General features: G+C 35.4%; 1 protein-coding gene across 4 annotated transcripts in view; it reads right to left on the bottom strand.

Moving 5' to 3' along the window:
* Positions 1 to 27,460, bottom strand: part of Lrch2 (leucine rich repeats and calponin homology domain containing 2) — a 98,519-nt gene that overhangs the window by 36,014 nt on the left and 35,045 nt on the right. For all 4 annotated transcript variants that reach the window (XM_070039877.1, XM_070039879.1, XM_070039880.1 and 1 more), the window contains exons 3-11: positions 26,505 to 26,631; positions 22,300 to 22,405; positions 22,080 to 22,216; positions 17,137 to 17,270; positions 14,195 to 14,282; positions 13,810 to 13,921; positions 13,532 to 13,629; positions 13,377 to 13,435; positions 3,506 to 3,610 (exon numbers count right to left, since the gene is read on the bottom strand). In XM_070039877.1, the coding sequence (XP_069895978.1) occupies positions 3,506 to 3,610; positions 13,377 to 13,435; positions 13,532 to 13,629; positions 13,810 to 13,921; positions 14,195 to 14,282; positions 17,137 to 17,270; positions 22,080 to 22,216; positions 22,300 to 22,405; positions 26,505 to 26,631 (966 nt within the window). The remainder of the gene's footprint in view (positions 1 to 3,505; positions 3,611 to 13,376; positions 13,436 to 13,531; positions 13,630 to 13,809; positions 13,922 to 14,194; positions 14,283 to 17,136; positions 17,271 to 22,079; positions 22,217 to 22,299; positions 22,406 to 26,504; positions 26,632 to 27,460) is intronic.

Below are 27,460 nucleotides of genomic sequence, written 5' to 3'. Positions count from 1 at the left end.
GAGTGTCCTGGACTTTCTTGACCAGGCTGGCTTCAGATCCCAGCCTGTTGCATAGCTAGGATAAGGCACCAGTGCTGGTTCTGTTAACTCATTGTTTATTTTTCTTTTGTCGGTCGTGGGACTTGAACTCACAGTCTGAGTGTTATCCCTGAGCTTTTTTGTTCAAGACTAGTGCTCTACCACTTTGAGCCACAGTGCCACTTGCAGTTTTCTGGTGGTTAATTGGACATAAGAATGTCACAGACTTTCCTGACCAGACTGGCTTTGAACCATAATCCTCATATCTCAGCCTCCTAAGTAACTAGGATTATAGGTATGAGCCACCAATGCTTGGCTGTTGGCTCTTTTTAAGTTTTTAACACAGTGTTGTTAACTATAGGTGCAACGTACAAAAATATCTAAAATTTATTCATCATACAATAATATTTTTAAGACATTGATTTTTAAGACTGGTTTTGAAGTATTGGGTTTGGGGGTTGCTACTTTTTAGAGTCATTTGTTTGCTTGCTTATTTTTTGGGACAAAGTCTTAAAATGTAGCTTAGGCTGGTCATGAACTATCAATTCCTCTGTCTCCACTTCCATTTTGGATTATTATGTACAATGACCTCTTGTTACACTCAAGATAATTTCACCCATCGATTAATAACGCAAAGACTTTAAAAATAGTATTAACTAAACAAATGGCAAAACAGCTACAAGAAAACCATCACTGAATGCAAAATGAGTAGTTGTTAATTACCTCTAGTTCTGAAGTACATATATGCTTTTAGCCTAGTGTTAGTACTGCATTTACCTTCACACAGCAGCAAGCTAAAGCAATACAGTACAAAGTCAAAGGAGTTGTCCTAGTTATTATTTCCTGATATTTGAGGTTAATCTTATTCTATATAAATTATTTCTAATTAACATTAACAAACAAGAAATTATAATGACTATGTTAATACTTACATAGCTTCCACCCCTACACTGTGAAACTTAAAAAATATATACACATCATTTATCCTTGACCTACCAGGTGAAAATATTGCATTTATCATTATGAGAAGATAATAGTGATTTTTTAAGAGTCTACAATAATGAATATTTTTCTCAATGTTAAGAATAAAAGCATATAAGTAAATTCCTCATAAAATATTTTAATGCCTCTAAAACTTAGACATATTACATTAAGGTCACTGATTTTCATCTAAGATGTTTTTATGTTCATATTTGGTAGCATCTAAAAAGGATGATTTAAAAAAAAAACAGTTAAAGATAGAAATTACTTTTGCACACCTCTTAAAGAAAATCATAGTTCGGATAACATATAATTTTTAGTTAAATTAAAAACTCCTGATTAAACATTTGATTTAATTTTTAAAGAGCCAATTAACCAAAAGAAATATAACTGTGTACCAGTTTTGAACAAGGTATGATTCTGGATGCTTTTTTGTGCTAATTAGAAACTATCATACAAATAAAGCCTATGGAAGATGTGCTATTAAGTGATGTTCTACTTTGGCTACAATGATAAGTCACAGCAATAGATGAAAATCTAATATGACAATGGTAGGAACAAAATGTTCTGTATTATACAGGGGAATGGAAAAATCAGAAACTATTTACTCATATACTTTCATTCTTTTTCTGCCAGTCCTGAATTCAGGGCATGAACATTGTCCTTGAGCTTCTTTTGCTCAAACTTAACACTCTACCACTTGAGCCACAGCACCACTTCTGGCGTTTTCTCTTTATGTGGTACTGAGGAATCGAACCTAGGGTTTCATGCATGCTAGGCAAGCACTTTACACTAAGCCACATTCCCAACCCTGTACTTTCATTCTCAACACAATGAGAAGTAAAGGATATCAAGAAAATTTTGAAAAATCAGTATTTTCTTCCTATTATTCTAAACACAACTCTTTCTTCGGCTAGATACAAGAGATACACACTCAACTATTCTTTAAGTTTCAGAAAGCAGGTAGTGGTGTGCTTCATCAAAATCTCTTAGGCCACATACAGTGTGGTCAACAATTAGATTATATTGGAGGGAGGAAAGTACACACAGCCTCCAACTAATATTTTTTAAAATTCACAAATATCATTTGAAATGAATTACTGGAAAATGTTTACAGAAAGTTATGGTACAAGAAAAACATAAACTAAGAATGAAGATTAATTATATACAGAAGGGGTAAAAATAAGTAATATTTTCTAGTATGAAATTTTCAACTATGTGTAGTAACCGTGCAAAAATTTAATAGTGATTTATCTGATTAGCCCTTATATAGACTTCCCTAAAAAGTGGTTCTTAAAATCCACATATTTGTCATTTGATCTATTTTATTGATTTTGTTTTCGTTTGTTCTCACAACATTAAGGATGGAATTCAAGACTCTCATATGCTAGGCAAGCACTCTATCACTGTGACACAAAAGCAAACTTCAATGGAATCCTTTATTTGGGGTGTTTGTTTTCAGACAGGGTCCCAGTATGTAGTAAAAGTTGGTCTAAACCACTCAATCCACCGTCTCAGATTCTTCAGTGCTAGGACTATGGACATGCACCACCCTACCCAGCTGGTAAATTCTAACAGTATTTTTCAAAGCATACTTAAACAAATGCCAGTGTATTTTAAAATTGACATTTCTCAAAATATTGTCATGTCAAACATAAAGTACAATATTTTTCCTTGATAAATGTACCAAATTTTATTCTCTAAAATGTTCACAAAAATTCAAAAATCTTTTTTTATTTCAGAACTAAAAATATACTATTCACACTACATGAAGATGATAATAACAGCTGACCCTGAGCAGTACTTGAACCTTTTCTATACTCAAAATGGACTTCATTTGTTTTTATACTCATTCACCATGTTGTTCTGATTGACACAGACATGTCTTTGGAAAAACTATAACCTAAGTGATCAAAACAAAACTGAACTTGTGCTCTTAAATCACCACACTGATTTAATCAATCATTACCTAATGCAGCTCAATTCTAAGGAGCTATATATATATATATATATATATATATATATATATATATATATATATATATATATTAGCTAAGGATCAGGAAAAAAACAAAATATATACTTGCTAAATATGCCATGAACTTAGAAAAATTCTTACAGTATAAATGTAACTATGTGCTACATTGGATAAAATAATAAACTAAGTGTGTGGGTTCACCACACAGGAATAATAAATACCTAACTGATCTTAAAAATAGAGAGTAGGATGGGGTAGACCTTGGTGATAGACTGCTTGCTTAGGACACAAGAGCTGAGTTTGAGCTCCACCACAAAAACACATAAAGTGACTATGTCAACATATTCTCTGTTGTATACATAACTTTATATTCCTCTGCTAAGAATTTCTTATTGTCTTTTAGTAGTAGCTTGAAAATACATCTTAAGGGGGCCCTATGTTTACTTGAAACAATATATTTTGGTTATCTTTAATTTGATTTAATAATTCTAAAATTTACCTATTAAAATTCATTATTAAAAAGAATACCTGTTCTTCTGTTCTTGTTTCAATAACTGAGCAGCTATTTTCCTCAAATCAGTTACTTCCTTCAATTCATCATCATCTTCTGCAAGCAACCGTTCTTTTTCAAGTCTGAAAAGTGACACAAACATGGTTATCTGAAAAGGCAGATTATATTTTATTTCAAAATAAAGAAATTGAAAAAATACTGTTATTCGTAAAAGCTAACATACTTATGCCCTTGTAAAATACTTAAAGAAATAAAGGTTAGGATATAACATCTACAGCACTACTCCATATAAAATGTGACCTATTAGCTATGTTAATACAATGAATGGCTAATAATTAATAGTGCAACAAACTACCATTTCTAAACTTCTAAAATGTGTAATGGCCATACTTATTTAATAATGCATTTTGGTAAATGTTAAGTGTAATAAAAACTGTAAAGTTCTATATGGACTGTCTTTATAAACAAAAGCTGTAATGAAATTGTTCATGTTAATGAACACCTTTGCCAGTTTATTCAATTTCATTGTAAAAATTTGTAAATAAAAATACAGAAAATAGTTTAGACAAATAAAATACAAAAATGTTTCAAATAAGGTTTGCAAATTTGCTGATTAATATACATCATTTCAATATTTAAAGGAAACAAAAGAATTTGAAATAAATTATTCCCTAAATTCCAATTGTTTTTGCCAAAGCATTTCACTTAAAATTACAATGTCAAATCACAAACATTTGGGGCTGGGAAGGTAGCTCAGTGGTAGAGTGCTTGCCTTGCATGCATGAAGCCCTGGGTTTGATTCCTCAGTACCACATAAACAGAAAAAGCCAGAAGTGGTGCTGTGGCTCAAGTGGTAGAGCACTAGCCATGAGTTGAAGAGCTGAAGGACAGTGCCCAGGCCCAGAGTTCAGGCACCACAACTGACCAAAAAAAATCACAAACATTTGTATCTTTTTGTGTGTGTGTCAATACTTGGCTTGAACTCAGGGCCTTATACGCTTGCTGGGCTTTATCTCTCAGAGGTGCTTTTCTACCACTTCAGCACACCTATGAACATAGAGCCCGGCACTCTTGCTAGGCTTTTTTACCCACAGCTGCTGCTGTACCACTTCAGCCATACCTCCAGTTTAGGGTTGTTAATGCTTTTTGTTTTTGGTTTGTTTTTTGGTTTGAGTTTTGCTGGTTAATTGAATATAGAGTCTCATTATTTTTTTCTTCCTGGACTGGCTTTGAATCATGACCTGAGATCTCAGTCCAGTTTCTAGTAGCTAGTATTACAGATGTAAGCCACTGGAACACGTAAACTTTACTACATCTAACATGATACTGGTAAGTCTCAAATTTAGGCAACTTTTGTAATTGCATGAGGTGGGACAGTAATAGAAGAATGAAATCTTAATAATATAATTACAAATAAACAGCCAGGCACCTGTGGCTCATATCCACAATCCTAGCAACTCAGGAGGTTGCAACCTGAGAATCATGGTTCAAAGCCAGCCTCAGCAGGAAGGTCTATGAGACTCTTATCTCCAATTAAACACCAAAAAGCCAGAATTGGAGTTGTGGCTCAAGTGATAGAGCACTAGGCTTGCACACAAAAGTTCAGTGACACTGCCCAGACCCCCAGTTAAAGACCCAGAACTGGCACAAAAAATAAAAATAACACCAGAGTTGATTAATGGCTGATGTAAAGTTACCTAAAGAATTTAGATGACCACTTGGGATCCATCAAAAGATCAAACCTAAACACCAGACACCAGTGGCTCATACCTGTAAATCCTACCTACTACAGTTTGAAGCCAGCCATGGCAGAAAAGTCTGTAGGACTCATCTCCAATTAACTATTTTTAAAAAGCTGGTAGTGGAGCTGTGGCTAAGTGGTAGAGTACTAGATCTGAGGAGAAAATCTCAGAGACATAGAGTTCAAGCCCCAGAACCACCACATATACAAAAAAGTAAGATAAAATCTAAGTTATGTGTATAGGAGAGGAGACACAAAGTTAGCAAGAACCTATTTGATAAAACAATAGGAGAAAACTTTCCTAGTCTGGAGAAAATCATGCAAGTCAAAGAGGCTTACAGAATAGCAAACATCCAAGATCAGAAAGGAAAAACTCCTAAACATATAATGGTTGAAATACTAAATATAAAGATTAAAGAAAGAACACTGGATGCCACAAAGAAGATAAGACAAGTTACACACAATGGCAAGCCTATCAGAATAACATCAGATTTATCAACACAATCTTTGACATACAAGGAGGGCATGGAAGAACATAATTCAAGCCCTGAAAGACAACTGTCAACCCAGATTGGCAAATGTATCCTTTATAATTTAGTGAGAAATAAAACTTTCCAAGATACACCAAAGCTAAGACTACTAAGCCAGCACTGTTAAAGATACTTAAGGAATCTTATTGACAAAAGAAAATAAGATACTAGACGTGTACATTAGCAAGACAGAAACTAGAAATTAAAAAATGCCATAAAAAACAACAATTTTTTTGGAGTTCCAGGTATATTTTAGATATGAGACCCTTATCCATTATATGGCCAGTGAAGATCTTCTCCCAATCCATGGGCTTTCTATTGCTCTTGCTAGCTATGTCGTTTGCCATGCAGAAGCTCTGCAATTTCATGCAATCCCATTTGTCCAACCTTTCTTTGATTTGTTGTGTTTCTGGGTCACTATTAAGAAAATTTCGGCCTTGGAAAGGCTTGGAAAAAATTATACTAAGTGTAGTAAGCCAAGCCCAAGAAACATAGGTCCCATGGTTTCCCTTATTTGCAATATCTAGTATATGTATGAGTCAAGCAGAAAAGGTCAGATAATGTGATGTTAGGAAAATGAACCCTTAGATATGTATTTAAATGTTTTTTTCTTTCATGCATTTGTTTCTAACGCATTTATAAGATTATTTCTTTGTTGCTTTGTATTTCCCTCCCCCACAGTATAACCCCTGCTTTCACGATATTTGATGTCGGTATAATTTGTGGAGGAGATGGGGAAAAACAAGTCGTTTAGGGATACAGGTGGACCCGTTGCAACAATGAGAAGTACAAGTTGTCATGTCGAAAACAAACTTTACAACTTTGGGGGGGATGGGTTCGGGGGGCGGGGGGAGGCTGGGAAGGGATGTGAAGGGTAAACAAAGGAGGAAGATGCAATGCTTGATAAGAAATGTACTCATTATCTTGCCCATGTAATTGTAACCCCTCTGTACAGTATGTTCACAATAAAAAATAAAAGAAAAGAAAAAAAAGAAAATTTCGGCCTGTGCCAAGGAGTCCTAGGGTTTCTCCTATTCCATCCTGTAATGTTTTCAGGGTGTCTGCTTTGACTCGGAGGTCTTTGATACATTTGGAGTTGATTCTGGTGCAGGGTGATATATAAGGATCTAGCTTTAGTTTTCTACAAGTAGTTAACCAGTTTTGCCAGCACCATTTACTGAAGAGACTGTCTTTCTACCATTCTATTTTTTTAGCTCCCTTATCGAAGATTAGATGGCTATAGGTCTGTAGGTTCATTTCTGTGTTTTCAGTTCTATTCCATTGGTCCTGAGGTCTGTTCTTGTGCCAGTACCAAGCTGTTTTTATTACTATGGCTTTGTAGTAGAGTTTGAAATTTGATATTGATATTCCTCCAGCACTGTTCTTTCTGTTGAGGATTGTTTTAGCTATTCGGGGTCTTTTATTGTTCCATATGAATTTTTGGATTGCCACTTCTATTTCCTTGAAGAATGAGGATGGAATATTAATAGGTATCACATTGAATTTGTAGATAGCCTTGGGAAGTATTGCCATTTTCATGATGTTGATCTTTCCAATCCAGGAGCATGGCAGTTATTGCCACATTCTAAGTTCTGTTTTGATTTCCTTTTTCAAGTTTTTAAAGTTTTCATCATAGAGGTCCTTCACTTCTTTGGTTAAGTTAATTCCTAGGTAATTTATTTTTTGTGGGGCTATTACAAATGGAGTTGCTTTCCTAATTTCAGCCACGCTTTTCTCATTGTTGGCATACAGAAAAGCCATTGATTTTTGAGGGTTAATTTTATACCCTGCTACTTTGCCAAAGTTTTGAATCAGCTTGAGTAATTTGGGAGTGGAGTCTGTGGGATTCTTTAAATACAAGATCATGTCATTTGCAAAGAGGGAGAGTTTTACTTCATCTTTCCCTAGTTGGATCCCTTTTATGTTTGCATCTTGTCTTATTGCTGTAGCTAGGCATTCTAATACTAAATTGAAGAGAAGTGGAGAGAGTGGACATCCTTGTCTTGTTCCTGAGTTAAGAGGAAATGGCTTTAGTTTTCCACCATTAAGTACATGCTGGCTGTAGGCTTGTCATATACAGCCTTTAATGTATTGAGGAATGTTCCCTGGATTCCTAGTTTTTCCAGAACCTTCATCATAAAGGGCTGTTGGATCTTGTCGAATGCTTTTTCTGCATCTATTGAGATAACCATGTGGTTCTTATCCTTGCTCCTGTTGATGTAATGAATTATATTAATTGATTTGTGTATATTGAACCAGCTTTGCATCCCTGAAATGAATACTGTTTGATCGTGGTGCATGACTGGTTGGATGAACTGTTGAAGTCGATTGGCCAGAATTTTGTTGAGAAGTTTTGCATCAATGTTCATCAAAGAAATGGGTGTATATTTCGCTTTCTTTGGTAAGTCCCTGCCTGGTTTGGGGATGAGGGTTATTATGACTTCATAGAATGAGTTTGGTAGTGAACTTTCTCTTTCAATTTCATTGAAGAGTTGGAGGAGTATTGGTGTGAACTCTGCTTTGAATGCCTTATAGAATTAAGCTGTAAAACCATTTAATCCCCCAAAAACAAATCTTCAAAGAAACAACTGCCCAATAAATAAGTGGGCTAAAGACTTAAAGAGAAACTTCTCTGAAGAGAAAAGGATGGCCAATGGACACATGAAGAAATGCTCAACCTCCCTAGCCATAAAAGAAATGCAAATCATAACAACATTGAGATACCACCTCACCCCCGTTAGAATGGCTATAGTCAAGAACTCTAATAACAACAAATGCTGGAGGGGATGTGGACAGAAGGGAACCTTACTTCCTTGTTGGTGGGAGTGCAAACTTGTTCAACCACTTTGGAAAGCAGTATGGAGGTTCCTCAAAAGACTCTACATAGAGCTCTCCTATGATCCACTAATCCCACTTTTGGACATTTACCCAAATGATCACAAACAAGGCCACAGGAAAGCTACCAGCACGACTATGTTTATTGCAGCATTATTTACCATAGCTAAGATCTGGAACCAACCCAGATGCCCCTCAGTAGATGAATGGATCAAGAAAATGTGGTATATATACACAATGGAATTCTATGCCTCCATCAGAAAGAATGATATTGCCCCATTTGTTAGGAAATGGAAAGATTTGGAAAAAAAATAATATTAAGTGAAGTAAGCCAGGCCCAAAGAAACATAGGTCCCATGGTTTCCCTTATTTGCAATAACTAGTATATGTCTGGGTCAAGCAGAAAAGGTCAGATAAGTTGATGTTAGGGAAATGAACCCTAAGATATGTATTGAAATGTTTTTTTCTTTCAGGTGATTGTTTCTAACACATTTATAAGATTATTTCTTTGTTGCTTTGTATGTCCCTCCCCCATGGTATAACCCCTGCTTTCCCTATATTTGAGGTTGTTATAATTTGTGGAGGGGAAGGGAAAAAACAAATCGTTTAAATAGGGATACAGGTGGATCCATTGCATCAATAAGATGTACAAGTCGTTACGTGGAAAAACGAACTTTACAACTTTGGTTGGGGGGGGAGAAAGGTTGGGTGGGCAGGGGGCGTATGGGAAGGGATGGGAAGGGGAAACAAAGGAGGAGGCTACAATGCTTAATAAGAAATGTACTCATTATCTTGCCCATGTAATTGTAACCCCTCTGTACAGTATTTTCACAATAAAAAATGACAGGAACTATTACATATTATATTAAATAGAAAAAAAGCTGAAATAATTTCTTTTTTTTTCTTTTTCTTCTGATATAATTTCTCCTCCTAAACTTAGGAACAAAATAAAGGTGTTCATTCTCCACACTCTTGTTCAGTATGGAACTATAATTCTTAGCCAGAGTAATAAGGCATGAGAAAGAAATAAAAGGCTTCAAATTGGGAAAGAAAAATCAAATTACCACTTTGGGAGATGATATGTTCATATACTTAGCAGTTCCTACAGACTCCACCAAGAAACTTCCAGATCTGATAAATCACCTTCAGAAATGCAGCAGGATTTAAAATCAACACTTAAAAATCAATAGCTCTTCTATAATAATTTACTGGCTAAGAAAGAAATTAGGAAAAAAATTCCATTTTAACACCCTCAAAAATGGTAGCTCCTTTAACAAATGGTACTAGCAGAACAGACTTATCTATGTGTATGAGACTGAAGATTGACTCATATTTCTCAGCTTGTATACAAAATCATTCCAAATGGAGTAAAGAACTCAAAGTAAGGCCTGAGGCTTTTAAATATGCTGCAGGAAATTATAGGAGGAAATTATAGGTTATTTACTAAATAGTACTCCAATTACCCAGAAAACAAGAACAAGAACTGACAAATGAGACTGTATCAAATTAAAAGGAAACAATTACAAGTACCAAGAGACAGCTCATAACTGGGCACCAGTGACTCCCACCTGTAATCCTAGCTACTCAGGAGGCTGGGATCTAAGAATCCCAGTTCAAAGCCAGCCTGGGTAGGAAAGTTTGTAAGACTCTTATCTCCAATTAACCATAAAAATATTGGAACTGGCCAGACACCAGTGGCTCACAAGTGTAATTCTAGCTACTCAGAAGGCTGAGATCTGAGGATTAAGGTTCAAAGCCAGCCCAGGCAGGAAAGTCCGTTAGACAATTCTCTCCAATCAACCACCAGAAAACCGGAGGCAAATCTGTGACCCAAGTGATAGAGTACTAACCTTGAGCTGAAAAGCCCAGGGACAGCACCTAGGCCCAGAGTTCAAGCCCCGCAACTGACAAAAAATATTAGAAGTAAAGCTGTGGATCAAGGAGTAGAGTGATGACCTTGAACATGAAAGCTCAGGTACAGCACCTAGGCTCTGAATTCAAGCCATAGAATGAGCCCCAGAGAGAGAGAGAGAGAGAGAGAGAGAGAGAGAGAGAGAGAGAGAGAGAGAGAGAGAGAGAGAGAGAGAGAGCACTCATAGAATGGGAGAAATCTTTGCTAGCTATTCAACAAATAAAGGATTAATATCAAGCATAATAAAAGAGCTCGAAAAATTAAATAGCAAAAGAACCAATAATCCAATTAACAAATAAGAAAATGAATTGGATAGAAGAAATACAGATAACTAATGGATATATGAAGAAATATTCCACATCTTTAGCCATAAGAAAATGCAAATCAAATCTACACTAAGATTCTGTCTCCCCTAATCATAATAGCAATCATTCAAAAACTACAAATTCTAGTGAGGATGCAGGGAAAATGAACTATCATAAGCTGATTGATGGGATTGTAAACTATTTAACTATTACAGAAATCAGTGTAGGATCTCCTCAAAAACTACAAACTGACTCATCATGTGACTCCACCAAATAACTATTGGACATTTAACAAAAGAAAGGTAAGTCAATATAAACAAAGATACTTGTATACCTGTGTTTACACCTGTAGCACTATTCACAATTGCCAAACTGTAGAATCAGCTAAAGTGCCCAAAAATAGATGAATAAAGAAAATACAGTACATGTGTACCATAGATATAACACAGCCACAAATAAAAATGAAATAGTCATTTTTAAAATATGGATGGAAAAGAGACCATTGTGTTAATCAGGGTAAGCCAAGATCAAAAAGTATGTATGTTTTCACTCATATATGGATGCAAAACCTAAAAGACATTTATGTTCATGTACAAATACATGTATATTCACATTATATATATTGTTATATATATGTATATACATATATTTATCATAAAACATGATTTTATCTATAGGACTGTTTAAGGGGATGAAGAGAAGGGGGTTAAAATAAAAGAGTGAATAATTTCAAAATAAATTGCAACTATATATGAAGACTACAAAATGAATATCAATGAAAGGGTTGTGCAATAAGGGTTGGGAAGGTGGTCATGGAAAGAGAAAGTAATAAACAGAGTTATTCTGAGCAAAATATATTATATTAATATCTAGACGACCATGGTGAAAGCCCTTAGTACAACTAAACCACAAAACAATAAATAGAATGAAAACAGGCTCTGTTGGGGGGAGGGTAGTACCAATAAGAAGGTGGAGGGCTAAGGAAAAGGATCAGTGAGGATGAATTTGGTTGAAGTAATTTATTTACATGTATACAAATAGAAAAATGAAACTTGCTGAAATTGTTTTTAAGAAGGAGTAGGAAAAGAGAAAATGGGATATATTGTACACATGTAGAGAAAGGTCACAAGGAAATTCTCCCCTTGTACTATTAAAACAATAATTTGCTGTGCCTGTGCTAGGGCTTGAAATCAGGGCCTGGATGCTGTCCCTTTGTTCACTCAAGGCTGGTGCTCTAGCACTTGAAGCACAGCTTCACTCCTAGTATTTGCTTATGGACATTCCTGTCTGAGCTGGCTTTGAACTCAGCCTCCTGAGTGGCTACGCTTATATGCATGAGCCACCATCACCCAGCTTAAGTGTAGTAATTTCTTTAAAAAATGAACGGCTGGTTGTAGTTCAATCAGTGGTAGAGTATGTGCTTAGAATGCATGAGACCTTAGGTTAAATTCTCAGCAAAAAAATTTAAAAAAATTAACTGATAAAGTCACTTAATGGAAATGCAGTGAAAAAAAAGGAGGGGAGACAGGGGGAAATAAAAACATATGGATTCTTTTTTAATTTTAATTTTATTGTCAAGGGGATCCAGAGGGGTACAACTAAATGTCAGTTAAGATAAGAGTAACTTAACACAGGAGAGAAAATATGAATAGGTGTAGCTCTCAATGTGGCTAAGATGAAAAGTTCCCCAGATAACTGTAAGGTTTTTGGAAGACTTTTATCTGCTTAGAGGAATAAAGGCCTTGAAAACACTCCCAAAAAAAAAAAACAAAAACATATGGAGATTCAAGAAAGTTCAGTTCATACCCTAGGTACTAGTGGACATAAGATGTTTAGACACAAAATGTAGTCTCTCAACTTTAACTTCCTCACTTATGAAAAAAGAGTCAACATCTACCCTGCAGAGATTTAGTAAATATTAAATGAGAAACATGGAAAGAGGCATCATACTAATCCTTATACATGATTGGTACCCAATAAACACTCCTGCCTTCTAGCATTCCTTCCTTCTAGCAGTTACAAGGCAACCTGAAAGGAATGACTAAGAAAAATATGGTTGATCATATCCCATGCTTTCATAAAACAAATAAAGATAACATCCAAATCACAATTAGTTTTTTTTAATATGCAAGAAAATATCCTTAAATTTGTCATAGCCATCTTGGCAAACTAGGAAGTATTAAATCAAGTTATAAAACTGCTGAGTTAGACCTATAGAACTCTGGGTCTCAAGTTTACTAATTGGTACAATAATCTCAATCCCACCTATTTTAAAAGGTTATTAAAGAACTCAACTGAAGCAATGTATGAAAAGGTATAGCCCTCTTCAACAGTAAAATAGGAGATACTATTATCATACTTCATGGAAGAAACACAATGTGTGTCCTAAACGGACTTAAATGTTTACTCAGAGCTTAATTAAGCAATTCAGAGATAAAGTACTCTCTAATTAACTAATATAACATAAATGAGCAAAAAGTCCTATAAGAATTTCAGTTGGAATGGATAATGAACAGTTCAATATTCGTAAGTAACATTTCATTTTGGGAGTTCTCCTGTGCTTACCTTTTCTCATTTCCCAAATCTTCATTTTTCTGTGATTTTTCAGAGCATTTTTCTTTTCCCTTATATAAAAGAAAACCATTTTGAATTGTATGTCCGTCTACTTTTGTAAGATTAAGTAGAACATGTCATTAGTATGTGTTCACTGTTATATTTACCTTAAGGAAAGAGACAAATGATCCAATATGTATATCTCCTTGTTCGGGAACAGCTACATCTTCCGTATTGGGATCAATAAAATCATACACCTCCTGGTCTAAAAGCAGATTCATATATATTTTAAAATATAACAGAAGATGCTCTAATACTGTAGTGCTTAGAATAAAAAGTTATTTTCTCACTATAAGAATTAGCTTAAAACATTATAACTTTAAAAGCCTGTTTTTAATAAGGATTGTGCACATGAAATAAAAAGAGCAGATACCACATGAATTACCTTTCTGGGAATCAGTCTTGCTTCCTAGTGTATGATTATCATTTCTCAATGTTTGTTCTCTATTTGATTCTGACACTTGAGAGTGAAGACTGATTGTATCATCATCTGAAGGCTGAAAAGAACATGTATAAAATACAAGCAAGGCATGTGAAATATATGATAAAAATTATATTGCTTTAACTAACATATGAATTAGAAAATACCTGCTGTATATCTCTAGTTTTCAAACCAAAAAATTATGTTAAAGGTGCTTGTTCTGCTTTTAAATAGATGATTTTTTCATTTGTCATGTGATCTTATTTGCAAGTCAAATATGTGCAAATGTCTCTTTCAAAGCTCTAATGAAATTGTAGAATAAATTAGATCTGTAATAGAAAAGACTCACTTCTGTTGTAGATAATCGTTTCTCTCCATTATCACTCCCAATTCCAGAGTCAGGACCATGATTTTTATTCGGATAAAAATCTTCCATACTATGGAAATAGAAACCCTAAGGGCAGTTAGAATTTTTTCTTAAATAGACAATGCACACTTTCCCTACAATTTTCCTAGATAAAATAACAACCTTAAGGACTGGAGGGGGAAAATACCAGAAATATTCCTATGAAAGGTTTTTAATTCATGCCATTCATTCAATATTTTCCCTTCATCTATTATAAAGTATTAATTATTAACAAGAACCCATTTCTCCAGAGGGATTCAGAAAAGCAAACTACCTTGCTAAATAATCATCTTGATAAAAGACTTATCATTCTGCTTTGTTTGACAAATATTTTTTACACAGTTCTTTATTCAGTCCAAAAACGTGCTCTAATTGTAATAAATAATGACCATCTAATAATTAAGACATACATACATACACACACAAGAGTTGTAAAGCATTGTATATGTTGTTCTTTTGGTATGATGCTTAGGCTATCCCTGCCAATTTTTGAATTTCAAAATATGCCACCAAGGTAGCAAATATAATGACACTTACTATGTGTAAGGAACTATGTTGTTTTAAGACAATGCCTTTTATATTTCTGTTGAAAACTCTAGCAGATGGATGGTATTGTCTCATTTTATAAGGACCCTGAGGCTGGCAAAAATGGAGATAATTTACCTGAGTATACAAAATTTGCAAACACCTTTGTAAATCTGATTCCCAGATCTTAATCACTATGCTTTAATTCCTCTGCTGAACAAAGTATCCTGCTAAAACCCTAGCAAATCCAGTTTGTTCCTCACCTACAGTGTTTACACATGTTATTCTTTCTGCCTCAAATGACTTGCTCCACACTCCTCATATAACTGGATTTTCTTAACTTCCAAAGAGACATACCCTGACTGCGGTGTACAGTTCTTTATTTTACAGTACTCACCACAGTTTTACATATGTGTGCATATATATTTTACATACATATACAGAAGCAGCAACAAAACAAAGTTGAAAATATTAAAATCTGAAAATGAATGTAACACAGCTACCTAATGAACATCACAGCTTAACCAAAAGTCCATGATAGGGTATTGATGGGTCACTCTTGTGACCTGGTGGCTAAGTTGCTGCAACTCATTGTGGCTTCCCAATATTGTGAGCCAGTACCATGCCACACATACTAGAATAGAAAAAAATCAAAGTATGGTTCCTTGTAAAGGCATCAAAAAGTCAAAAATGCCAAGTTGAATTACTCTAAGTGGAAGAGCATCTGTGGGGCAGGAGAGTGTGGGTATGAGTGTATATACTATAGTTCGAATGTGCCACTAAAACTCACATGTTGCAAATTTTATTCTTGCACCATGTGGAGAAGTGAGGCCTAACTGGTGATATTTAGGTCATAGGAGTTGTGACCTCATGAATGGATTGTTTTTATGGAAATGTGTTCATTATGCTGGAAATAAACTTAAGAAATAATTTGGCTCCCTCTTCTCCCCTTCTTTCTTTTGCCCTTCTTTCTGTGACACAGCAATATAATACCATATACAACAGTTCTATCTTGAACTTCCTAGCCCCTGAAACCATTATTCAAATAAACTTCTATTGTTTATTAATTATCCAGCCTCAGGTTATAGATCGCAAAGTATACTGAGAATATATATTCTTGCTTTGTTTATTTATTGACTCCTCTACAAGACTATAAGCTCCATGTGGATCAAGAAAAACATGTATCCAACCAAAAAAAAATCCCTCTGAATATAGCAATAGGAATTCAACAGATATTTTTGACATAAATGACTAAAACAGTGAATATCATTACTAAATTCATTCTCAACTACAAGTCAGACTAAGAGACTAACACAGGTCTTAGTTGCAATTTTTACTGAATTTTCTCTACTACAATTCATAATATTTAACAAAATTCTCCTTAGGAACTAAATCCAGTGTTTAGATATTTAATTCTACTCAAAGCAAGAAAAGTATTCAAGGAAAAGTCTTATTTAGGAATTCAAGAACATATCAGCTTAGCAGTGGTATTTACGATAGTGCCATTCAAAGCAATTACAACTTTATCATGTATGCAATGACAACCTTTGAAATATTTTATCCAGAGACATAGTATTGCTTTTTGTAGTCTCACCCCATTCAAAGTTATCTATACTGGTACATGGGATTCTATTTTCATAAAATCATTCAGACTAATCTATATCATGAGAAGGTAGAGCTCCTGCTTAGCAGGCATGAGGAACTGAGTTCAAACCCCAGTATAAACAGAGAGGGAGGGGTACCATTTTAAAAATCTCATAAACCCCTCTGTACAGTATGTTCACAAATAAAATTAAATTTAATTTAAAAAAATAAAAAAAATAAAATAAAATCTCCTAAAGAAGAAATCACCAAAAGCATAGCTGATACCTATGATTTATCATCTTTGATCTGGACATAAAGAATATAACCAAGAGGTTGTAATGTGGCTCAGTTGCACAGCACTTGCATAGGCGGAACCGCCCAGCACCACACAAAAAAGAGAAAATGTGATGAAAGGAAGAAAGGTACCTCTAGAAATGTCTCACTCTTCCACCAACCTCAGTTCAAAGTCAAATTCTACTTGCTATTACAAGTGCAGAAAACAGTGACAAAGGTAAATATACAGTTTTTACAACTGAGAAATAAGTGTCCCTATGCCAAACATTTACATTTTCACTACTGAAAAAAGAATTATCTGGAAAATATCTCAAAGTTACTCTAGTATTCCAAAATGCATTCTATGATATTTAGCATCAGTCAATTATTGAGGTTAACTGGGCCAATCAGACTAAACACGTTTTGAATGTTCAAGATTAAGAAATACCTTTTATAAAAACATGGAACAGTTATCATGTGGGACTAGGAGAATATTACATTACCTGTCTGTGAGAGGCTGAGATGGCACTCTTTTATTCAGAGATGGAAGATCAAGGGAATCTGGTTTCTTATCCATTCTACAACATGCTTGAATATTTAGGTACTTAAATATGTGCACTTTACCCTTTAAACATATCTGTCAAATAATAAAATATATTATATAGTTTCATATATAAAGGCTCTATTATTTATGTACTTTTAATACTTTCAAATTATGTTGAGACCTCACAGTCTTGACACTTTGCATGTTTGAATAAATTGTACTCTGACACTACATGCAAAAATCTGATTATAAAGCTACAAATTAGTATTCTTTTGCCATGTCTTTGTTTTAATTGAGAAAAGTAAGCTAAGTTTTCTACTTTGCACTCAAGTTTGCTTGTTAAAAGTAGAATGCAAAAGCCATTCAACAATATAAAATTTTCAACTCATTGAAGTGGTCTTTATTTGAAAAAAGAACACCATCCATTAGATTTTTGAGAACAGAGTAAATGATATATGTAATTATTTAGTCTCACCAGAACCACTAAAATTTCAGGATAAGAACATTGACAGAAGACTAAAATAAAGATAGCAGAAACGTAGGAGACTAAACTTGTTAGAATACCCTGAGAAATTATTTTCATTGCTCATGGAGGAAAGGAATAATAAGGGGTCAAAAAAAACTACACAAAAGAATGGAAATGAGGCAACGTCACCATGAATAAGAGCAAATAAATCTTTCAAGATTTCTAACAAAAATAACTGTGTTACAGATTCATAAAACCTTAAAGTACATGAAAACACAATCAACAAAGAAAATAGACAAGTGTACTAAAAAGAAAGTGTAATTCCAAGTGAAAATGAAAAATACTTCATTAAAATTAACATAGTGACTAAAGTAAATACTGGGTCTGAATTGACTACTGAAATTGTTCATTTATGAAAATAAAATTTCGGATTGGGAAGGTGGCTCAGTGGTAGAGTGCCTGCCTTGCATGCATCAGGCCCTGGGGGCTTGATTCCTCAGCACCACATAAGCAGAAAAAGCCAGAAGTAGTGCTGTGGCTCAAGTGGTAGGGCGCTAGCCTTGAGCTGAAGAGCTGAGGGACAGCGTCCAGGCCCAGAGTTAAGGCCCCACGACTGGCAAAATAAATAAATAAATAAATAAATAAATAAATAGATTTCTTGAGCTATTAGAATATAAGTAATTGACAAATTACCAATTAAAATGTGCTAAATAAGAAAGCTAAGGGCTAGTATCTCACATCCATATTCCTAGCTATTAAGGACACAGAGATCTGAAGATCAAGACTCAAAGCCATCCCAGGAAGAAAAGTCCATGTGACTCTTGTCTCCAAAAGCAAAACACAAAAATGAGAAGTGTGGCTCAAGTGGTAGAGCCTTACCCCAGAAAAAATCTGAATGAAAGCTCAAGGCCCTTGAGTTCATTCCCCAGTACCAGCACCAAATACCGTGGTAAATAATACTCCATTGGCTTCCAAACTAAATAAACATTTACCTTTCATTATTTTTTCTTCTATAAATGTTAACTTATTTGGTGGTTCTGGGGTTTGAACTCAGTTCTTCAGCTTCACAGACTGGCATTCTATGATGCCTCCAAATCCTACTTTTTGCTGGAGATGAAGACTAATAAACTTTCTTGCCCAGGCTGGCCTTGATCCTAATCTTCCAGATCTCAGCTTCTTGTGTAGATAGGATATCAGGAGACAGCCACTGGAACCCAGATTAACTTTTGTTTTTAGTCTAATAATTTGTGTACATAATTTTAAAAATGAAACAAGAGTTTTGCAAAACAAATGGTATGGCCCACTCTGCTAAGGGTACATGGAAATTAAACTCTCTAAGACTTCCCACGCTTGTAACTTTTTCCTTCCTAACTGTTGACTAACAGCTTGAATGTAGAAAGTTGGAATTATTCCCTCCTCCTTTCAAGAAACCAACTTAAGTTCTGTTAGTTTCCAGGGCTGCTGCAAATGTTTTCTGTTTTTTCCCTCTTTTTCTCCCTGGCTTTACTGAATCATGAATGACAAATCAATCCTGCATGTATTTAGAGTATACAGTATGAAGTATTGCTCTATGTATACATTATAAAACTATTACCAAATCCAAACTAATTGACATACCCATCACCTCATATAATTGTTTTGTGTACTGTAAGAATAGTTGGGAGTTACAACCTTTAAGCAAATTACCCTAACAATTAGTGATACTAAACATCTTTTCAAATACCTGTTGGCCATTTGTATGTCTTCTTGAAAAAATGTCTGAGTCACTTATCCATTTTTAAGTTATGTATTTACTTGCTTTCTACTAAATTTTATCAGTTGCTTATGTATTTTAGATATAAAGCTCTTATAGGATAGGATATACGGTTTAAAAATATTTCTGGATATCTACAAGCAGATTAAAAAAAAGAAAGAAAACAAGAGAAACAGTGTATCCTGTCTTGCTTCAATGGAAGACTTTTAGTATTTTAGTCTCTGTTTTGTTATTATTCCTACAACATCTCGTTATTGTTATTGTTCGCTGCCTTCTCATTTTCAAGAGTCAATAAAAAGCCAACGGGAAGCTTTGTATGCATGGTGGAAGTTTACTAATGGTGAGTTTCCATCTATCAGGTGATACAACAGAGATTGACAGTTCATGTGACCTTAGTCCTTTCTCCTGAGTTAATCAGTTTACCACAGAAGGAATCCATCAATTCTATCTGACATGGATGAAAAGGGAGCATGTATTCTGGTGTCCAGTAGGGAAATCTACCAGAGAATCCCATCATTTTGTATGTAAGCATTCATTGTTTGGGGCATAGGGTCTCACTATGCCCATGACTGCTCACACTTGTATCTGTATAACCAAGCTCACATAACAAAACTAATAAAACTTTTACTCTTCTAAGTTTTTTGAGCCACTCTTGCTCCCTAGTTAAATTTTTTGTTGTTGCTGATTGTGGAGCTTGAACGCGGCCTGGACACTATCACTGAGTTTTTCTGCTCAAGGCTAGCACTCTACCTATTGATTTAAGCTTCATTTACTTTTTTGGTGGTTAACTGGAGATAAGAGTCAATCTCATGAAGTGGGCACTGGTGGCTCATGTTTGTAATTCTTAACTACTCAGGAGGCTGAGATCTGAGGAGCGGGGTTCAAAGTCAGCCCAGGCAGGAAAAGCTGTGAAACTCTTATCTCCAATAAATCACCAGAAAAACCAGAAGTGGTGCCGATGATCAAGTGGTAGAGCTCTATCCTTGAGCTGAAGAGCTTAGGGACAGTGCTCAGGCCCAGAGTTCAAGCTTCATGACTGAGAAAAAAAAATCGTCTCATGAACGTTCCTGCCCATGATGGCTTCAAACCACAATCCTCTAATCTCACTCTCCTAAGTAGCTAAGATTGCAAATGTGAGCCACCAGCGCCCAGCTCCTAGTTAAACTTTGAAAATAAATAGTAATAATACCACATTCTTTCATCTAGCCCTGTTTCTATTTCTGTAATTATCCATTGTTAACAGTGTTATCTTTGTTACAGAAAAATGAACTAACAGCATTCGTAGGATGGTTTACACACTTGATTTGCAGAACCACAGATTGCTCAATATTCTACCAGATATTCACTGGAATCAAGAAGACTGAACACATTTATTTTATGAAAAACACATGAAATTAAACCTTCTTTCTGTACAATCATGCTTGCTGAAAGAAGATGGATTTGAGGAGGAATTTCCCCCACCTGCTCAATTGGTATCTTCTTGACTAAATTCTCTATTCCAATTACCCTATGTTCACTGTTGGTGTTTGCTGCTCTTCGGGCACATGAATCTGATTCCAAGATTTTGTAACACTTGACTACAGTTCAATCTCTTATAGCTATATTGTACAATATGGTAAACACTAGCCACATGTGACTATGTAAATGTAAACAATTATATCTAAATAAAAGTGACAAAAGCTGCCTTTGCTGAGAAATAATAACTGGGGGGCAGAATAAAGGCTAAATATTCCAGACTCCTCCATTTTCCATCTATGTCCTGAGCCATTCTGTCACTTTTTAAGTGTTTTGGGACCCAGAAAGGAAACCAGATCAACTGCTAGACATCAACAAGTCTCTGAGGTCTCACCTCATCAAATGTGAGGCAGTAGACTATCAGACCACCTGACACCTTTGAACAATTCTTTTACTTGGGACTATTTTAACAATGCATACTTTCTTGCCCTCTGCCCTAATTCTCCCTATTTAACCTAAGACAAATGTCTGTACCCTGAAAATAGCTGAAGATGTCCAGAAGTACTGTCTTCCCATGCCATGCATGTGTCTGCCATTCACATCTCTACTTGGCATGCAGAGATGTGTGGCCAGACCTAACAAATACAACTTCTGGAGTGGGGGTCTGGGATCTAAAACTCTAGTCTCAATAATTCCATTCTATTACCCTATAAACATTCAAGTCCTCAACAACCACTATGGCTACCATAATAGACAGTACAGACACAGAACATTTACATTACTATAGAAAGTAATATTGGGCAGTGCTTCTCTAAAGAGTAAACTCCAGTCTTATGCAGAGGCAAGAGGTACTTCATATGGACCCCCAAACTGAGGGACAAAAACCTAAGAATCTAACTATTCTTTAGGGTAAATAGCAAACAAGAACTAAGTAGACTCGATCTCCAAAATAACCAGCAAAAATCCAGGCTAGAGGTGTGGCTTAAATGGTAAAGAACATGATGAGCAATCACAGACTCTCAGTTCAAACCAGTGCTGCCAAAAATAATTCAAGCAGAAAGTTAATGTCTGGGTTTTCAAAATACTAATCTAGATCTTCCTTACCAAAGTCAAAAAACCACTTCATTTCTATAAAGAAATACTTTTGATTCTTCATTTGGTGTTTTTTAACAAAGATATGGAATGATGAATAAAAGTGAAAAATATGTTCCATGTTCTCAAAACAAACCTGTGCTGGTGGTACTTGTAGTGGATTGTTATCCAAAATTATTACTTGCAAATGATGCAGCTTCCTGTAACAAACTGGGATTTCAGTCACTTTATTACAAGAAAAATCCAGCTTGACTAAGGGAAGATCACCTAGTTCTGTGCAGAAATGAAAAATAAATAAGTTAAATATTGCATAGCTACTTTCATATACATATAAGTAAAAACAGTGAACACCTTACCATCTGGCAAAGAATGAAGATTATTTCTTCTTATATTCAACTCTCGAAGTGACTGTAATTTTCCCATTTGTTGGGGAAGGACCTGTATTTCATTGCAGCTAATATCCTAAGTAATAAAAGAAAATAATAAACTGAGAAAGGCAAATACATTCCAATCTTTAAATTAACATATGGTTAATAGCAACTACGAATTACCTCTAATATAAAGCTATTCGTTTAGGGGGAAAGGGAGAATTGTATGCATTCAGTTTTAACAAAGGTTAAGTGTGAAGAATGTCAATGTAAAAGAATATTAAAAACATCCATACCAGTGATTCACACCCATAATCCTAGCTACTCAGGAGTCTGAGGTGTGAGGATCTTGGTTCAAAGCTAGTCTCAGGCTGTAAAGTCCTTCAGACTCTAATCTCCAATTAACCACCAAACAAGCCAGAAATGGAGCTGTGGCTCAAGTAGCAGAGCAATAGCCTTGAGCAAAAAAGCTCAGAGTCAGCACTCAGGCCTTAAATTCAAGATCCCCACCATGAGTGTGTGTGTGTGTGTGTGTGTGTGTGTGTGTGTGTGTGTGTGTGTGTGTGTGTGTGTGTGTGTGTGTGTGTGTGTGTGTGTGTGTGTGTGTGTGTGTGTTAAAGCTATGTCAGGAAGAATCAATAAAGCTTAGATGACTAAAAAAAGGTATCCTACATCTTTCAAAAGATAATTGAGGCACCATTAAATAATATAGCAATCAATATTTATCAAATATTTTCTTGGTTTTTTTTGGGGGGTCCCATCGTGGGGCCTGAACTCTGGGCCGGGGTGCTGTCCCTCAGCTCTTCAGCTCAAGGCTAGCGCTCTACCACTTGAGCCACAGCGCCACTGCCGGCTTTTTTCTTTTTGCTTATGTGGTACTGAGGAATCGAACCCAGGGCCTCATGCGTGCAAGGCAAGCACTCTACCACTGAGCCACCTTCCCAGCCCCTCAAATATTTTCTTTTAATAACTCAGGTCTTAGAATTTGGTAATAGAGTGGGTGTTGGTGACTCACACCTGTAATCTTAACTACTAAAGAGGCTGAGATCTAAGGCTCACAATTCAATGTCAGCCTGGGCCGAAAGTTCATGAGATTCTTATGTCAAATTAGTCACCAAAAACTATAATTAGAGAGGTGTCTCAAGCCATAGAGCAGTAGCCTTGAGGGGAAAAAAAAAACACAGCAAACAAGAGCACAAGTCCCTGAAGTCAAGCCCCAGTCCTAACCCACAGGCAAAAGGATTTGGAAATAGAGAGCAGATATATACAAATTACAAGTACCCAAGAGAACAAATGTAATTATCCATATTTATTTATATAGTAGTCCTAAGATAGACAATAGGAGCATGTATTTTGGTTTAAACTTTAAGAAAGATTACTGAAACATAGTTTTCAAAGGGAAAATTACAGCTGGCCTGAACCTACAGAGTGGACGACCATTGAAAATAAATAAGCAGATTATCAGAGACTTTCACAATAGGAAGTGGTTATATTCTATCATTTCTAAGATTTCTTATATCCTCAAAATTCTGTGGTTCTAGAGCATGAGAAAATTTTCTTTTGTTACAACTGTGCATGCAGAAATTGCTTAATGAATAATAGGCTAAGAGTTCTGTTCCCTGCACACTACGTTTTTACTTCTTAAAAATTTTTATTTAATTGTAAAGATGCTGTACAGGGGGGGAGGGGTTCACAGTTACATAAGTAAGGTAATGAGTTCATTTCTTGTTGAACATGGTTACCCCCTCCTTTGTTTTGCTCCTACTATCCCTTCCCTCCCTCACTCTTCACAGCTCACCCCCCCCCCGCCCACCAGAAGTTGCAAAGTTCATTTCCAACATAGTGTCTTGTGAGTCTCACTGTTGCTATGGGTCATCCTCTGTCCTTGTTTCAGCATTTTGTTATTCCCCTTCCCCTCCCAAATTAGATAAATGTATATACCAGATGCAGAGTACTCACATACAATGACAACAGGGGATATACCATAGAGGGAAGAACATACAAAAGAAGCAAAAAAATCACATTGTACATTAAAAAAAACAATAACAAAGGAAAACCTCTTGTGTCCATATCTTGGGGTTCATTTCATTTAGCATCATCTTATATCGTCATATGTACATAGCTTTTGAGCTTTGCTGCTTATCTGATATGATTATCCTATATGTATTATCCTATATGTATACTACTTGTTGCAAATAAAGGAAATCATGGGACCGATATTTCTTTGGGTATGACTTACTTCACTTAATTTGATTTTTCCAAGTCTTTTCATTTCCTAACAAATGGGGAAGTGTCATTCTTTCTGATGGGAGCATGGAATTCCATTGTGTGTGTGTGTGTGTGTGTGTGTGTGTGTGTGTGTGTGTGTGTGTGTGTGTGTGTGTGTGTGTGTGTGTGTGTGTTTATTTATATGTATATATATATGTATGTATGTATGTATGTATGTATGTATGTATGTATGTATCACATTTTCTTGATTCATTCATCTACTGAGGGGCATCTGGGTTGGTTCTATATCTTAGCTATGGTAAGTAATGCTGTGTTAAACATAGTTGTTCTGGTAGCTTTACTATGGACCTGTTTGTGATCATTTGGGTAAATGCCCAAAAGTAGGACTGGTGGGTCATAGGGAAATCTATGTGGAGTTTTTTGAGGAACCTCCATACTGCTTTCCGGAGTGGTTAAACAAGTTTAAGCTCCCACCAACAGTGCAGTAGGGTTCACCTTTGGCCACATCCCTACAAGCATCGTTGTTACTAGATTTCTTGATTATAACCGTTCTAACTAGGGTCCCAACATACGTTCCCATTGTAAAATTGAGATAAGCTTCCCACGAAAACCTTTGGCCCTTTAGACACAATAGTCATATTTAAGAATATATTTTGTATGATTGGGTGGGGGGGAGGGGGGTGGCTGGGAAGGGAGGTGAAGGGTAAACAAAGGAGGAGGCTGCAATGCTTGGTAAGAAATGTATGCATTATCCTGCCCATGTAATTGTAACCCCTCTGTACAGTATGTTCTCAAATAAAATAAAATAAAATTTTAAATTAAAAAAAGAATATATTTTAAATATCTATTTACTGGGAAAGCATTACTGAAAATAAATTAAAAACAAGCAGTATAGTACACTGTATAAATTGGGGATTATCAAAAGAAATGAAAATAGTTCAATGCTTTGAGGATCCAATTATAACTTGCTCTGAGTCAAGGTACTTTAAGACCTAAAATGTTATATTCAATGTATTTACTTCAAATTATTCTATATTTCTATAAACAGTTGCATATCATAGCCTCTTTCTATTTATCTTGAACGGTGTTATAAAATCATAGAGAAAAAGTAATTTTATTAATTCTGTTTGCAGGCATTGTACTTTTATCTTTTAAGACAGAGTCTCACCACACCATCCAGGCTGGGCTCAAATTCCTGGACTCAAGAAATCCCTCTGTCTCAGCCTCCAGAGGAGGAATACAAGCAGGAACCACGATGCCCAGCTGTACTCTCTTTTTTTATTCCCATTTTATAAGGTTTACCAGTAGCCCTACATAAACATGTCTTTTTCCCTAAGACATTTCTTGTCCACAAAATGAGAAAATAAATGCTTACTCATTTAAAAAGTATTTCTTTCTTTTCTATATCTTTTTCTTTTTTCCTTTATTTCTTAGGCTAGTTTAGGCCAAGATCCTCCTTTCCATGTCTCGCTATTACCTGGAACTACAGGTACGTACCACACACATAGTTTATGGGTTGAGGTGAGGTCTTACTAACTTTTTACTTAGATTAGCCTTGAACATCTTTCCTCCTGATTTCTACCCTCCAAGTAGTTGGGACTACAGGAATGTACCATCATGTCATGCCTTGAAAAGCATTTCTTAAAGCTTTTAAGCAATCCTTCTAGCAGCTCTAGGCCTAAGGGCTAACCAGGCTTTTATATGCTGGGAGATGAAAGTAAATATAAATCAGTGTATCTCAAAATTTTACTAAAGTGAATTTAAACATATCAAGCCATTCTTTTTTTTAAACTTCCAGTAAAATTTCACAAAGGAATGAATATTCTTCCAAAAAGTAAAGGTGTATTAGATGGTGATAGATAAATAGATATATACCGACAGACACATACATAGATACATATATAGATATATAGAGATATAAGTACAGACATAAAATGTACAATAAATGTGACCAATTCACTTACCAGTTCCATTAAATCTTTTAACTTCCCAATTTCTTCTGGAATGGATACCAGTTTATTATTACTGATGACCAAAACTTTAAGAGGAAGATCAAACAGGTACTTTGGCAATGTTGATAAAAGATTTCGGCTGAAAAGATTAAGAAAATCTTATTATGAGAAATATGCATGAAAATTGGCATATTCTGTTAAAAACAAAAGAGTACAAATCACCTGGAAATAAAACAATAAACTTTTACTAAATGACAGTCCCACTTAGTGAGTACATAGCTTCTATCAAGCACATGTGAATTCTTTACATGAACTATTTCATTTAATCATCACATTAACTCAATAAGTAGTATCTCCATTACAGAAAATGGAACTGAAAACTAGTTCAGTGACCTGTCCATGAATTGCAGAACTTTCCACATAAATGTGACAGCTATCTCTGATACTGTCCTGTACCCAATCTGGGATCAAAACTCAGACTGATTCTTCTGAGCTAAAGAATGCCCTACACTCCGATGAATTCAGTATGTTCAATGCCTTGATTCCTTTAGCTCTAAAAAAGTAGCATTTCCTATGTTCAAATCTGAGAAAGAATAAGTAAGATTCTATGTCTTACTTATGTGTGATAACTCCAACACACACTCCTATTTTACACATGAAAAAAATCACACACTGGTAAGGGAGAAAGCTAAGAGTCAAACAGAGGAAACATGGCCAAGTAACCCTTGGCTTCAAGCTATTAGGGTTAGATTTTAATATCATTGCAGGCTGACTGACCCAAAAGATGCAAATATCACAATATAAAAAGGGTTCAATTCAATTTGCGCAGTGACAAGCATTGAACAAGAAATAATCTCTTCTGTTTTTTCAAAGTGACAATTACAGTCCACAGCAACAAAAGGCCAATGTTACTCGAGAGGAGCAATTCAAGACTCTCCACCTAATGTTATCCATGTGGAAGATGTTGA

Source organism: Dipodomys merriami, unplaced genomic scaffold, assembly GCF_024711535.1.
Source record: "Dipodomys merriami isolate MVZ:Mamm:240054 unplaced genomic scaffold, mDipMer1.0.p SCAF_3, whole genome shotgun sequence".
Taxonomy (NCBI): domain Eukaryota; kingdom Metazoa; phylum Chordata; class Mammalia; order Rodentia; family Heteromyidae; genus Dipodomys; species Dipodomys merriami.
The sequence above is the reverse complement of the archived record's forward strand: the minus strand, read 5'-3'. Positions and strand labels throughout refer to the sequence as shown.